At 36.8% G+C, this 16774-nt stretch overlaps 1 protein-coding gene across 1 annotated transcript in view; it reads right to left on the bottom strand.

Moving 5' to 3' along the window:
* The window catches only part of PTPRN2 (protein tyrosine phosphatase receptor type N2), a 642799-nt gene that overhangs the window by 418753 nt on the left and 207272 nt on the right, over positions 1-16774 (bottom strand). Inside the window, exon 5 of the mRNA XM_029961907.1 lies at positions 2031-2148. Coding sequence (XP_029817767.1) covers positions 2031-2148 — 118 coding nt within the window. The remainder of the gene's footprint in view (positions 1-2030; positions 2149-16774) is intronic.

Genomic DNA, 16774 nt, shown 5'->3' with positions numbered 1-16774 from the left:
AAGTGTCTGAGTCTATTTTCTTGCTCTCACCAGCTCTGTGGGGATTAATGACTCATTAGTATGACTTCATATTGTCTTATTACACACGTTACCCTTAATAAAAGGTCTTCCTGCCATAATGTTTCTTTGATAATTAGATACCTACATTAAGTTGCTTTTAAAATTATTTAATTATTATCTCATAAGATTTTAGCAATCACACTGAGCACACCAAACACAGAACACACTTGATCAGAATCTACAAGAGACCAAATTTCCTACTGTTCTCTGACCTACAGAATACTTTGCAAATGGACAACCAGGAAAATCAATTAATGCTTTAAACTGTTGGCACATAAGATAATGCTTTCAGAAGCACAGCTTGGTAACTGCAGAAAATCTATCCACAATAGAAAGTGCTATATGTGAGCACATTTGAAATTCTGATGTTCCTGAACTGTCAATACACAAAATGGATTTTTTTTAACATATAGTTCTAGTTAAAAATGCAAAACATCTCAAACCTGATTACAACAGGAACTCCTAAAAGTTTTCAATCTGAAACCTAAATAATTTCTTATATCTGCTTATACTTTTTATTTTTATATAACTATGAATCTGGAACACTGCAGAATACAGTCTTGATCTCATGGAAATCTGGCCTATTTTGTCCTACTCTCACAAATAAAAGTTTTAGGTTCACTCATTCTAAAAAAGTATCCCCAGAAGATAGTGAAAATCATTTCTGATACTATGTACAGAGAGTAATCCATTCTGTAATGGCATTGTGTGCCATTTCTAAGCAGTGAAAATGTTTACAGATTCAAACACATGTTGTTATCACATTTATGATAATCTATAGATCACTATCATCTTTGAAAGTTAAGTTTCTACCTTACTGCACTTCTGAAATATATGATGCTGCGATTTTAAGGAATACTTTTGAATCAGCAGACATGTGAAATACAGGGTAGAATATTGAATTAAATCAAAACAAAATGAAGCAAACACAGTCGAAGCCACTGGGCAATATCAATTATGCAGTATTTTTATTTCCATAAAAGAGCAATATAGAAAAGAAATGGTTCTGCAGTATATGCAAACCACATACTGCAGTATATGAAGATCTGAAGCCCATCAAGGCTAGAAGCTCAAACTCTATCCCACCATGAGGAGAGTTTTTTAACAAAAAGCACTTTCTTTCAATTTCACTACTTTTGAGATTGTAGTTCTTAAAATCACACAAGAGAAAGCAAAATTTGCCATTTTTAATGTTCCTAAAATTTCCTTCTGGGGTTTGTGTAGTTGGGTTGCACTTAAGAGCCTGTAGGACAGAACAGACCAGGTAAAAGAGTATTTTTATATGCGTAACTGTATATGAATATATATATAACTGTATATATAACTACAGGTTCTACAACCATATAATTTTACAGAATTACAGATGTGCCTCTTGCAATCAATAACTACAAAGTCATCCCTCAATACCTTTCAAGTCATATCCCAACACTATTTTCTGTCATGGGAACTTGCATGAATCTCTCCTTCCTATAAAAATTTTGCAACTACCACTGGGAATCTACAGACATCAGATCAATTATAGCTATGTTTTGGAAGAATATGACTTTGAAAATATAATCAGTTGCTCAGAATGTCACTCAATACTTAGTCCAGAATAAAATGTCTCCTGTGGGTGAGCTACTGTATAAGTCTGCCTTTTTAAGCAGGTCATAAGTAGAGATGGCTGAATTGACACTAGAAAATGCATAAATTGAGTGAAAGGCCTGATGTTTTGAATTCTGACACCTTAATTAATGATAGAAAGTGTATTTTCTTAACTTGATGATAATCAGAAAAACAAGATTCATGGTTTTAATTCATTCTGTCCACTGAACACTGGAGTGTTCAGTGTGCTGTATGACTGTTTTCCCTTTATCATACAAATAGTCGTTTTGGTGAGGTTTTTAATTCCACTTCTGTTCCAGTCTATTCCTTATCATTTGAAAACCCTTCCAAAACCCTGCCAGGCAAAAACACCATAGAAGACTTACCTTCCTGCATCAGATCCTTCAGATGCAAATACATCGGGGCGTCTGCTGTGGATTTTGTGAATGGTTGAGAGTTCCTGACCAATAACATGCTGAGTATAATCATCTCGCCAGGTAAAACCTGATAAATAATGAAACAAACAAACAAACAAAAGCAAATACACTCTTTAATAACTTGGAAGTTTGGTAAAAAATATATAAACAATATTAAAAATAAAAAGAAGCTTTGTTCAAGCGGAACCCAAGAATGAATTCCAGATTCTTCTCTACTGTATGAAATTTTCTTAATGAAATCTTCCTAATGAAACTTCCTTGCAATGGGAGGAAGGCAGTAAATCACATGAGGACATTTTGAAAGCCTTTGGTCTCTGCAGAATTTTATCTGGTTGCAAACTAGCTTTAATAGATATAAAATGGTTCTTCTGGACAGCTACGGAAAAGAGTTATGCCACTATCTGGTATCTGTTGAAGGGTTGCTTCACTTCTTCCCCATTCACAGCACACTGTCCCTTCCCTGTTTCCCCCATGAAACTATGGGTTTAGAACATTAAGGAGCCAGTACTGCAGTTTTAGTATAACACACGTGGAGGTCAATTTATGTTATCTTTACATTTAAATGCTGTGACAAAGAACTTTACAACCAGGGGGAAGTGCAACTGTGAAGTCAAATTCCAGTGATTACCCATTAAGCACGTGCACTGCCAATCTCATGGTAATTATACTTGAAATAATAACTCCAAACATAATTGTCGCCCGATTTGTAGATTTTTAGATGTTACAGTAACACTTCAGTTCATAGAACTTGCCCATGCAATTATCTGTAATTATCTAATAGCTAAATATCACATAATTTAAGAGAATTTCTGCTTTTATGCCACATGCAGTGAAACACCACAAATCTCTCAAATGAATATCGATAAAAGTTCCAGATACGGTTATCCTGAATATATATATAGTATATACATATATATACTATATATATCTATATCTATATCTATATAGATATATCTGCCTGTAAGAACCATCTAAAGAACAATCCTCTCTAGCACCAGATGGAAGCTGTTGGATCTGCTTGTTAGAACCAGGAAGGGAAGTTGTTAGGACTTGGAAGGAGGATTTCTGGTTCAGTCCCTATTCACACACACGTAATAAACTCCATCCCCATCTGCAGACATCAGGACTGGTGGCTTGGGCAGTCTCTTCAGATACAGCTAAAGCATCACCATGCTCAGAACATGTTTTTATGTGAACATACAAAATGAGTCACCATGAACCTGTGATTATTTAGGTGTAATGTTATTAAAATGATTTTTAAAACACGGTTGAGATATATTATATGTGTATATAGAGTTATATATGTTATATATATATTCAATATATTCAATATATTAATTCACTGTTGCTTAACACTACATATTTCTGTTTGTTTTATAAATTCATGAAGGAGAAAAAATTAAGACAACTTTTCAGTTTAGAAGAATGTGCAACATAAAAAAGTTCAGCTAAAGTACATATATACTAAAATCATTAGCATAGCCATAAAACTACTAATTTATTAACTATGTGTCCAAAATCAATAGAGATTCTCTTTCTAAGTCTAAGCTAATAGTAACCCTACTAAAGGCTAAAAAATACACAATAAATAACATAAACTTTGAAGAATAATAAACATAATTACTCAGAAGAACTTGGTTTAAATTAAAGCAAGAAGAGTTCAACCATGGAGTTCTACACACAGACAAGAAATTCATTTCTCTCAGTTCTGAGCAATGCAGGTTTTTATGCCTCCAAAAAACAATGTTTTCAGTAAAAGAGCATAGGAAATAATTGTGATGCCAGTTCTCACTGGTCATAGGAAATAATTGTGATGCCAGTTCTCACTGGTCATGAGAATGGTGTGTCTTTTGTTATCTTCAATATATTTTTTTTCTCCTGTAGCACTATTTTAACATTTTATCCTAATGCATTTCAAACCATCCTTAATGCTGTAAAAAAATATAAGTATGGCATTAAAAGAGAGCAAATAGATAAAAGAAAAACAGAATACTTGTTATAGATCTTAAGAAAGTAGAGTTAATGGAATATGTTCTCTCAGCTGTATCTCCAGCTCTTCTAGCACTGCAGAGTTAACACATGACATGGATGAAAAATACAGATTTTAACTAAATCAAAAATCCCCTTGTCAGTAAGTTAATACTGCTGTTTCTTATGCAACAGCCTCAGGAACCGCAGCGTGCCTAAAGGTAACCTTATGCCAATCATTTTCCAGCATTGTTTCAGTTTCAAAAAAATATCTCCCCCACACTGAGCTGAATAAAACAGTACGTTGAAGAACCACAATGGCACGCTGACAGCTGCAATCAGAGTTAAGGTTGAGAAGGAGCATATGACGCCGTGTGGTGATTTCCTGTCCCCTTTGTCTCTGCCGTCACACCTCGCGCCCGCTCCGGCCGCGCCACCCAATTATTACAATTTCTGTCCAGTGACTGAGCAGGATCACAGCAGTGCTCTTGTCCAGGCATTACTTCCATGTCAGTAACGGGGAACGGGCTGGGGGGACTCCCAGCCCCCGATTAACCATCCCCCCTGCGGCAGGTCTGCCGGGGCCGGAGTCTCCCAGCCCTGAGTTCCCACAGACGGACAAGGTCAAGGAAAGAGAGAAGGAGTCTGGCAGACACCGCAATGACGCAAATACTGTGACAGCAACAGCAGCAGATACCAAATTGCTCTCAGTTGAACATCAGTGATAGCAGTGGGACCCAAGGTAAACCAGCCATTGGTACAAATGACCCCTACAAAAAGCAGCGCTTTTCACCGGTGTCAGTCCAAGGTTTAATTATTTTTTTATTTCAACTGGAATTCCGTAAGCTAAATGTGTGTGAAAAGGGAATGCCAGTATAAAGACACTGAAGGCAAGACATTAGTACCTTTAGTAAACCCAACCTGCAAAATCAAAACTAATGGAGTCACTCTAGGCATGTCGTAGTCTTTCCTTGTTATCATCAGGTATCTCCCCAGATCTTTTCTTCCCACAGAATGGTTTATTATTATTATTAACCACAACTACAAAAAGATAATGAAATTACTCTTGTTTTAACCATTATGTTCAACACTTGGCATGACTATGTCAACAGAGAGTACATGTCTAAGAATTATTTTATTGGTTGAAATCAAATCAAAAGCAAGAAGAGTAAATAGTGAAGAAAACAGTTTCACAGATTCACACTGGTAAAGATAATATTAGTTTCTGTCTCCAAAATTAAAGTAAGAGTTGTTTTCACGTTTATCATACAATTTCACTTAACCTGCTTAATTGGCTTTGCTGCTATAACAATTACACAGAATTATTGAAAAATAATAAAAATTCAAATACATATTTTCTTCTCTCAGCTGTTCAATTTTTCTAAGGAATGGCATTCTTTTGTATGTTTTTGACTCTGTTTTCCATTTTAAAGGAACTTGATGACTTGATGTCCCTCCAAATATACCTGACCACATCTTTAATGCATGTAAATTGAAATAGCAACAGTTGAAAATATTCATCTGCTACTTCTCTGTCTCAATTTATTCCAATTCAGAATTATTCATACAAATAATCTTCCCTTCCTCTGAAGGTCTAAGCAAGAAAACCAACAGCTTTTTAACACTGCAAAGGAGATCTCAAAAGAGCTCAATTTAAGTCTTTTAAGGAAACAACAGTTCTCATTGCCTAAAGATCTGGCTGTGCAAATCTTCCTATTCCTATTCCCAACTCAGGCCAAAAAAACTCAGAATTATTGAGACTTGAAGCCAGAACAGGTACTATTTTTGAGTTGTGACATCATTTTTCGGTAATGTTATCCATTTTGTCCCTGCATGGTGAATTATAAAATAAGTTTTTCTCTGAAATACCTTCAACTGCTACTTCATTTCAGCCAGGAAACTCTCAGCTGTAGAGCTCAGAGACTTTCATCCCCCATGCCATGTGTTGCAAATTGTTAATGCCTACTTTAGCTGTCAGAATGTCTGCAGAATTGGGAATGATTGGCTTTCTTCCCTATTTTCACAACAGACAGATCAACGCATAGACATGCCTTTCTGCAGGCTGCCTTTCCACATTCTCCAAAGGACCCACACTTGTTCTCATTCCAGACCTCCTTCTTCAGAGCTCAAGGACATACCCAATAATGTTCATATATTTCAGCTCCAGCTAAGTCAAAATTGCAGCTTTAATGCTGAGGTAGCTGTGTGTATAACAAAAGAAGTCTTTCAATTGCTATTGCTGTATTTTCCACTTAAAATTGAAGCCAAAAAATAAAATCCTGGTGTTTCCTCTTAAAATAGAACTTTTTCCAAAAGAAATTTTGCAATGCAACTTGCAATAAGTTCATGGCAAAAATAACAACAGAGAAGTTAAACCCAGTTCTTAAACCACAACCTTTTAATTCCTCTGTATCTTTGTATTAGAATATTCACTTGTAATGAAAATTGTGACTAAAGATGGTTTCTACAAAACTGGAAGAAAATCTGTCAAGACACTTTGCACTACACTTCCATGAAAACTTACTCTAATTGAATATGTTTGCTTTGGTCAGCCTTTGTGATTGCCTCCTAGATGACAAGGATCTGGTACAGACTATATTTGAAGAGATGGTTGGGGTTTATAAACAGTCATCACCGCTGTTGCCCCATACAATTCAAGTAGGAACTGTGGTCACCCTCTCCTCAAAATCCTCTAAAGCTTTTGGGTTTTTTTTCCTTTCCTTTTCCAGTGTCGAGTACTGGACTTGCACTGCTGAGTTTGTTGCCCTCTTTTGGAGCTTCTGCTGGGATCCTTCTAATACTGAGGAATTTCAGTTGCTACATTCAGCAGCGATTCACTCACAGGCAAAGAGCTTCCGTTTGAATGAACAGATGAAAGGGCTGCCTAAGGATTATGGCTTCAAATTTTCATACATTGTTTTATTATACATAAAAGTGGTAATCTCCACAGAATTAAATTACCAGCATGATCTGCTTACAGCCCTGATTTTAATTTACTCTAAGTAACTATCCCAGAAGGTGGAGGGAAGGCTTTTTTCTTCAGTTTTTTGAAATTTCTATTATTTGAAAAAGCCAAATGAGTGCTTCATTTGCCAAAGATATTATAAAGTGCTCTCACAGGACTCAGTATGCAATGTTTCCTTACTTTTATTTCAGCTCTTGTAGAGAGCTACAAATAATTGGTTTATACAAGAGAAAGTTTCTAAGTGTTACTTAAGACTTCTCTGCCACTGGAGCTGATAGTAATAAAAGAATAATATGATAATGCAAAATATATCTCCTGACTTTGACCTAGAATAGACTACTTTCCAAGGACTAGAACAGAATGGATACATGAAAGGTTTCCCAAATCCTTGAGATAAGTCCCATACTATTCACCATGTTGTATAAACCTTTCCAGAAATTGTTGACTCAATCTGAAAGCAGATCATTCCTTTCTCAGAAATGATTTTTAGGAAGGAAGAGAGGTTGTCTTGCATGGTTGTAATTTCATAGTAATGTTCAACTTTAATTTAACTCGTGGTCAATCACACCCTTAACTTGAATGTCTTTCTGTCATGTCTAGGCTGTGACATATTTATTAAAAACTGATAAACTATAATATATGGTGAGTAAAGGTGCACCTTCTATTCCACCCTTTCCTTCTGACCCTGCACTATGCACAGACATTTCCTCAGTGCTGTCAGCCCAAGGAGTTTTCATGAACATGAAAAAATATTCACATGCACTCAAAATAGTGATACTAAAATAAAGATGAGACTACTTTGCTTGTTTCACCGAGCTTTGAACCCAGCTGTGGTAGCTGACAATCAGGTCAAGATGCATGTAACTATTCCAAATTTAACCCAAAAGGTCTGATGTGACTTCTACACTGCAAAACAGCTCTCTTTACTATGTTAATCCTCTACAATCCCCTTTTAGAATAAGAATTGACGATCTCTCATTTTCTGTCAAAATATCTTTCATTTTTCTCTTCCTTTCTCCTTCCTTTTCTACATCATTCCTTTCCAAAACGTCTTACCACCACTATACACTTCCATTCATCTCAAACACAGGATCTCTTTAAGTATGCAGAAACTGGTTGTAATACTAGACTATGCAATGCTAAGAATGGAGATATTGTCCAAATAATAGTTAATAATGCATACAAAATCAGCAGGTTTTCCTTCTCATTTTATTTTATCCATTTCATCTCATGCTAACAGTAGGATGACAGCCTTCTTGTCATGAAAAATATAGTTCCTGGGAAAGGACTTTTGAAGTGTCTTCTGTCTGGGAATTAAAACATCACCTGTAACAAGGTAGAATTGGTCGAAAATGTCCCAGCACTTAAATCAGTATAGAAAATTAAGTGGATATACAGGTTATGCTTATTCTAGCAAATTCATCTCAAATCTGCAGTTCTTCATGTATTTTTAAATGCTGATGTGCAGAACTGTTCTTTCAGTTCTGCACAGGGTTTCTCACCCCCATTTTATGTAACTGCTGAACTCTCATTGATGTTTGTGAAAAATCAATTTTCGGCTGTCAGAGGAGTGTTTTGAACTGCACATGCAAAGCCAATACCCAGGGGTGCCACACCAGGCTGGACAGCAATGGCTGCAGCTGCAAGGGCACCTCCACATTTGGTTGGGAACATAAGACTTTCAGAACAAAGCACAGAGTATGTGCTGGCTGAATAGATGGAGGGTTACAATGAGTCAGAGTAAAGGCTTCTTCAGGATACTCCCAGTGTACCTCATCAGGAAATCCAACATACCTGAAACACTTTCCCTAGCAAAGGCCTTTGATCTCCTACTCACCATGCCCTCTCCTGCATCATGACGAACTAAAGTAGGTAAAAGATAATTTGTTTATTTTAAAGGATTGGCAAAAACTCTATATACAGTTTGTGGGGAACCATATCCCCCATTTTCCACTTTTAAGCCATCTTCCTTGGACTGTAAATTCCTCCTGGGAGAGGCCATATATTGCATGCATTTGCAGAGCCTCTTTCTACAGCAATAACAATAACAATAATTGTTATTGTTGCTATTATTATTAATAAAAGCCCAACAGTGGCAGAAGTGAGGGTTCCCTTAGGAACCTTGTAAGGATCATGGTGGCCTAAAGCTGGGAGGTTTCCAGGTAAGTGCATCAGCCAAGCCAGTTTGCCTGAAGCTAAGATCAACAATCTGCAGGTCATGCTGCTCCCCCAAAATCTGATTAGGGCTCCCCAGGTTTCATTTCGAATTCACCCCATGTAGAGAAATTCACACAGTGAATTTGTGCAACCCTGCAAGGTAACATAGCGTTTTCAGCCAGAGGAGTATTTGAATTATCTTCTTTTTTATTCTCTTGTGCACCTAAACTTTTTGGGTGTTGACCCTCCAACCTACTGCAATGGAGGATGTAATTACTGTCCACTGCATGACAGATAATTTTTTTCATTTAAGCCTTTTCAGTCTCTGCATCTCAGGGCTCTGATTTATAATCGAAATACAATTAACAAATCATCATACCATTTGTAAGCCCAGGTACAGTGTCTGCCCATGTTTTAGCTGGTGTTTACGGGAAAAAATTATATTATTTTACTTATTTTAGTCAACAATGATAAAGATTTAGTGAGAGAAGCTCTGACTGCCATGATTTTCAACATGGTATTCAGTTTCCTTCCCTTGTTGCATCCAGTTAATATCTTAGTGAGCTTTAATAATGTTTTTGGACAATTCATATAGTGCTGATTCATGGATTCCCACTGATGCTTTGTCAGCTGCACGCACTCTGATTTCTTTCTAACTTCTTTACTGTCTTCTGAGGTTGATCTCTCTGAACACTTAAAATATGCCACGCTACAAGCTGTGATTCAGTTTTACCACAATGTACCATAAGGCTACTAAGAAATTTTTTTTTTTAATCTCTAAATTATTTTTTTGAGCAAGACTGACAGTGAATTAAAATATTTACACAGGAAGAGCTGGAACAATCAGATATGAACGTAAAACCCATAAAATCTGAGTCTTTATGAGCACAGTTGCTGCTGATGTCCATTCATGACAGTATTTCACTCAAAAAGCTTCATCATTTTTTACTCATAACTATAAAGAGAAGTTAGGCTTAAATGTCATTTAATGAAAACTCTGACTAACAAAATGCCTCAAAAAAGAAACAATGATATAACACTGAAATAAAGCATACAGAGGGAACATGAAATTCCTATCAGTCTTGGGAGCAATTTTACCCTTGTGAGTTCTCTGTTTAGCTAAAATATGAATATTCTGAAATAGCTCCAATAATTTTGTGCCACCAAGGTGTAACCCTAACTGCACAGACCTGCTATACCCTCTGTTCTCACTATGAACTATAGAGAACTTCCTCTGGGCAAAGATCATGGTTTGAGGTGTAGCCTGGACCTACAGGCTGAGCCACAGAGGGGTGAGCACCATGAGGAGGGACCAGGAGCACACTTGCCTCCTTTTGAATCTGCCCTTCAGAATCTGTAATGAATCTGTAATACAGCACAGGCTCTGAAGTTCACTTCTCTATCTGCATCACAGAGAGAACAGAACACAATTTCAGGGGTTAAAGTTGTACTGCATTTCATGAAGTATCTCAATACTGTAGAACTGGGCTGGCACAAACAAGGAACAGCGAGAAAAGCAGAGTCCACCAGGAGCTGCTGCAATGTGATGTGAGCTAAGTGGCAGGTAGTTGCTTTTTAAATTAACTTCAGTGTATTTCTATTATTTAAGGACTAGAAATAAATATAAAGAAGTGAATATATTTTCAAAAACACCATTCATTCCAGGAATTTGTCCATCAGCAGTTCTGAATGCTGTACAGAGCAGCAAATCTCCTTCAGAGCAAACGCCGAGGTGAAGCAGCAATGATGTTAAAGTATTTCAAAACACTGGTGATGTAGCTCATATGTCTCTCTCACACTCAGTATTGTTACAGAAGATAAGTCTTCTGATCACTGGCTGCCAGCTTTAAGAAATAATGATATATTTCTAGATAATCGACTGCTACCTATTACCATACTTTTGATGTGGTGGAACATTCATGTGCCTTATTTTCCACTTCCTCAGGGTATTCTGGTTAAATGTCACATGCATTTTTCTCCCATGTTTAAAAAAACCAAAACCTGCATATTAATTCTTTTTAAGGGAGGCATAAACGTAATAAGAAAGGAACATTGATTATTCTATTCATCTATAAACTACTCCAATAGGCATATAAATAATACTGGAAAATGTAATGTAGCTTTAATTAACAGCAGTGCTAACCCCATGTTATAACAATCATGACAGATGAAACCTGCAGCAATCAATCTGATTGCTCTAAGAGCAGTTTAAGCTGATTCACAACAAAAGATACAAAGCTAAAATGCCAGAATATCGCATATGTTTTACAAGTATATTGTTATTTAAAGTAAGATCTCTGTGTCATTGACCAGATTTCTGTTTCTTAGTAAAGAAACTTTAAGCAACTTTACCTGAAAATGTAACCAAGAGTAACTAAGGTGTCCAAGGGTTCCATACATTCCTCCATGGTGGTTTCTAATATCAGAATAAAAACACTAAGAACTGTCCTCTTCTCACTCCAAAATGCTTGTGATTCAGTTCCCCAAATCAGGAACTGAATCAGTTGCTCAGGAAGGCAACTTACCTACAAAATGTTCACTATTGTGGCCCCAAAAGGCACAAATCACATAAAGGAAAGAGCAATGAGAGAATAAACTATTGAAAATGTCCTACTTCATCCATTTACGTGTTGCCTTCATCTGCTGTTCCCTATTCACAGTATCTCACACAGTGTTAGGACTTTCAAACAGAAAAAAATACTCTTTTTATCTAGAGAAACAATCAGTTTATTTTATACTGTAGGACTATTTGTTGCAAGGAGTAAACTGGAATCTAGAATTATGTTGTGTTATTTACTGTGACACATAAAACAGAAACACAGGGAATTGCAAATTCAATGATTTATTGCTAATTTACTATTACTACTCACCATTTATTTCTATGTCTCTATATAAACTATATTTATAGATTTACTTTACATACATTATATGACATAAAAAAATATTTCCTTCCCTCAATTACTTCTCAGCTAAATGCCAAAGGTTCAAACATATAAAGTGAAGACGTCTGTCTTGACAGCCAAATAAGACTGAGATTTTGTACTTTATGTTATATTTAGCAGGGAGTTAGGTTTGGTCCATTTTGCTCTATGCTGTACCAAGGTATGCCCTTGAATCTATGACATTTTTAGATGCTGAATGTATTGTGTTACTCAGAAAGATAATTTTTGATCATTCTGTTTGATTTAAAGTACATTTGAATTGGTCAAGATTTCCAAGATTACAGCAAAGGTATTCTTATCCACATTGATATGTCATACAAAAGACAAATCTTTTTCACACTCATTTTGTATTTAGGAAAAATCTGTTTTGTTGACTGATGTTTATATACTTTGTGTGTGTGTAATTTGGGGGGGGGGAAAGGTTGTGATCCCCTTTACAGCCAGGGTAAATAAGATTGTCCCAATACACCAGCTTTCAGCTGCCTGAGCACCACCACCAGTACAAGGTGTGCTGCAGTCCCCAGGTGTCCCTGCTCCTAGAGCACCACTCCTGCACACTCAAATGTCACCCAGGATTCCCTCAGTGGTACCTGACACAGAAGCAGGGCCACTTATTTCCCTAGAGACTGAGCAGGTTCTTCTGTGAATAAACACACTCCAAAAAACCTTTCCCTCCATCAGTACTGGTGAAGTTTAGCTAGACAGTTGCCCAGAACAGGGTTTGCCCCAAATTTTGTGCAGCCTTGGATGTCATGAGGCTTTGCAGGATGTGGTTGGATGAATGAGTGCACAAAACCCCTCCTGAATGGAAACTTGTGTGACTGTTGTACTGAAAAAGCTAAAGGGGACCCTTTCTCACTCTCCCCATGCTACATGGCCTCACATTGCTAACAGGAATAGGAAGCAGTGATTTTTTTGTTACTCCTGTTATCATTCATATTAATGTCATATCACACAGATCTGATAGTCCAAATGAGGACCATGCTGGTTGTAAATCCTGTTTACTTTCAGTGTAAGCTCTTCAAATGCCCCTGAGGAATGCAAAGCATTTTTCATAAAACAAAAGTCAGGCCCATGAAAGAATAACTTGTCAGATGTTAGGATTCAGTTATCCCTAGCTGTTATACCAAACACCCTCATGTATACAGCCTAGATATATCACTTCTCCTATTATTCTTTGCATCATTTTTGTTAGCCAGGAAATGTGTCCCTGACATAGTTTTGACAATTCCACAATTAATTTGTCTTCATTTCATTGTGTCCTTAATAACACTATGTAGTCCACAGATGTCAAGACTTTCCAAGTGGAATGAAGCAGAAGTGAGCTCACATCCCTAATAAATTGTTTATTGAATATTTATTTTTACTTGGATGACATAGTGCTAGTGAATGTGCTGGTGGTAAAGCCCATGCTTACAGGCTGCAGCACAACGTTTATTGAAGCAGCTATTCTTGCCAAATCTATATTGCATTTATAAATCTTCAAAACAAGCCCCGGTAAATGTCACTTCTTCTTAAATGCTTGGCAGAATCAATGACAAGTGATGCTGCCTTTGCCCTTGAAGAATTCATGTGTTTGGATCTGAGTCCAAATTCTAAAAACCTGTTCAGAAAAACACGCAACATAAACACACACGCAAAGCACCAGAAGCACCAAGGAAAGAAAGGGAAATTTACTCTAAATACAAAAGTTCAATAACAACAAGAAAAATTGTCTATGGTTTTTTTAGACTTTAATTGTAAGCTCTGAGAAATACGCTACTGCAAAGTCCATAAACTTACTTCCATTCTGCACTGGAATATTTTGCAGTGGCCAACCATAAGCTACCCAAAAGCAAACAGTTGATTTTGATATGGTTTTAGTATCACATTTTTGATCAGATTTTGAAATAAATATAAATATAAAATAAACTAAAAATCAAAATATAGAGTTATAATAACTTATTCTAACAAAATGTAGAAACTATTCCGGCATAACATCAGGCAATACTATGCACTGTGGATTTGTGTTTCCCTAAATATGTATCCTTCATTTTCCGAATGATAATTCTGATTTTTTTAAATTATATCTTCAAATTCCCAGAGAAATGAAACACAAAATCTGAGCAAAACAGTAAAAAAAAAATCTTTCATCTCCTCTAACTTCTTGAATGCCACCAGTGAATTGTGGAACAATCTGCTCAGTGTCAGTGGGATGCCCATCTCCAAAAGTGGAGCTGCTCTGTTAGCAGCAAGTCCAGATTTGTTGTTGTGCCTGACACGGCACAACCCAAATGCTTTTCTAAGGAAAGCATTGCAGCACCCTTGTTTTCCATCTGGTTTTGTAACAGTCATGGTTTAAAAGAGTATGGGGTAGTCTAGTCAGGGTTCTGAATTATACAGCAAATGCTATTCTTCAAGAACATGTCAGCTGGCTTAGGGTAATGACATGTTTCTGTGGCAGAGCTGCAACTACATCATCTTTTTGCCCACGGTGGATTTCTCAGAGTTAGGGGAATTTGTTTCCCTGAGGAAAAATGCTGTTAGCACAGGGCAAAAAAGAGACCAGATAAAGAGAATCCATGCAGATCCAGAGTGGAAAGCCTCTCTCCTTTGGAGTTATAATCCCCACAGCACCTTAAACCCTCCAGCCATGGACAGTAGGGGATGCAGCCCTCTCTCTTTCCTTTCACAAGAATCTTTTCTTCTGGGGAGAGATTGGACATGTGGTTCTTCTGACCTGGACCACAACTCTCTTCATGGCACCTCCCTCCCTAACCAGAACCAGCATCTCTTTTCTTCTTAGCAAAACCTACACTTGTTTCACTCCCAAACAGTGCTGAACATGTTAATTAAACAGGAAACAATTGGTAGAGTTTGTCATAGAAATGACATTGCAATGATGCATGAAATCTTGGGGCAATATTAATTGATAAAATATAAAGTGAAATGGAAAAAAGCAAGGATTCAAATCAAGACTTTCTGCTTATTGGTAGAAGAAATCATCATAGTAAAAAAAGAAAAGAAAAATTAGTCTCCATCTATTGACAGCTGCCAGGCTGCTAATTGCCTCAGAATGGAAAACTGACTTTGAAATGGGAGTAGTTCAAAATGAAAGAAAAACCCCACAGCCTAGATGGTGATGATGAGCAAAGCATGACTTCTCAAGCACACATCCAGGAAAATGAAAGATAAAAAGATGATGAGATACTTTGCTACTTTTTATTTCCAAGTTAAACCAAACACATTCACCAGAAAAAATAAAATACGATGTATAACCTGTCAGCAATTTTACTCTCTTTAGTAGGCATCCCTGGGGATGGTGTGTTGCAGTTGGTATGAAGAGGTTTCTTGGGCTCCATGAGACTTTAGAAAATGTGATTATTACATTACTGCATTGTTTTATTCTAAATGAAAGATAAAACCACTGTGCTTACCATTTAGATTTGTGTTTGATGTCTGCAAACAGTAATTTGTAAAGCTTATAAAAATGCTTAAGCTCATACCACTTCTTTTTCTCTAATTCCTGTATGCTTTGTTAAATAGTTATCTTAATGCAACAACAGCAGGATATTTTGGATCTTTACAGGAGAGACGGATTACATGGCAGCCACCAAATATTGGCAAATCATCACACGTTGTACAAAGTTTTCAAAGGCATAATGCAAAATCTTTCATTTCACCCACCAACCCTGAAGATATCTCAACTGATAAAAGGAAATATTCCAGCTCCCTGCTTGAAAATTACTGAAGGACAGGTGTTAAGATGCTGGAAAGCTGCTCTTTCACCAACACTTTTTTGGCTCTGTGACAGTGAAGTGAGAACCTGCTGGAAGGAAGAAATGATTCTCTGTACCCTCCCAGCCTGTGATGTTGACTCCAAACAACTGTAACTGACAGCCTTGATTTGGAATAATTTGGGGAAATATTTAACGCTCCCTAAACACAATGAATTAAGGGGCTGGAATAAAGCTTGAGGGAAGAAACGCTGCCTGTTCATGGTATTGATTGCAATGAAATCTAAATCTGATACAATTTCCTATTATGTAAGAATGTGTTTAGTCATCTCATATTCTTCACTCTGTTCCCTGTATCTCCCTAAAAAATGTTTAGGGTTGTGTGACAGCAATGAAGTATGACAGGTTCCTAATCTGCAAAACAGCTGAAAAATGTTATTTTTCACAGAGGCAATCCCACATTTGTCTGCTGCCTGATTTAGAGTTTCCATCTGGGCAGTTGGCAGTCATTCCCTACAGATCAGGCTACCTTGAAACGTAGCAGAGAGGCTTTGGGCAAGCTCTGTGTTAGATACTCAGTAAGGGAAGAACAGTTTCTCACTAAAACCACTTCCATTTTCAAATATTTCAATCAAATGAACAACAGTTTCATTTCCATTCTTCAAAAACCAGAAATGCAGAAAACCACTTGAAAGCTGAAATTCCCATCATCGGAAGTTCGCTGTGCCCTAAGTCTCTAAACACAGTTTGAAACAGGCCAGTTTAGTCCATTCATTTCTCCTCTATCTCTTCTTCATCTAGAAATAGATCTTATTGGGAGGGTTTAAAAAAAGAAATTAAGCCATCCTTGTGATGAAGAGACAAAGCCATTATTTCTAGGAACACTATTTCATTAGGAGCATTCTCTGCACATCACTGTTCTCTGCATTACACATAAAAAAATGG

Source organism: Manacus vitellinus, unplaced genomic scaffold, assembly GCF_001715985.3.
Source record: "Manacus vitellinus isolate BGI_N305 unplaced genomic scaffold, ASM171598v3 scaffold_3_pilon, whole genome shotgun sequence".
NCBI lineage: Eukaryota > Metazoa > Chordata > Aves > Passeriformes > Pipridae > Manacus > Manacus vitellinus.
The sequence above is the reverse complement of the archived record's forward strand: the minus strand, read 5'-3'. Positions and strand labels throughout refer to the sequence as shown.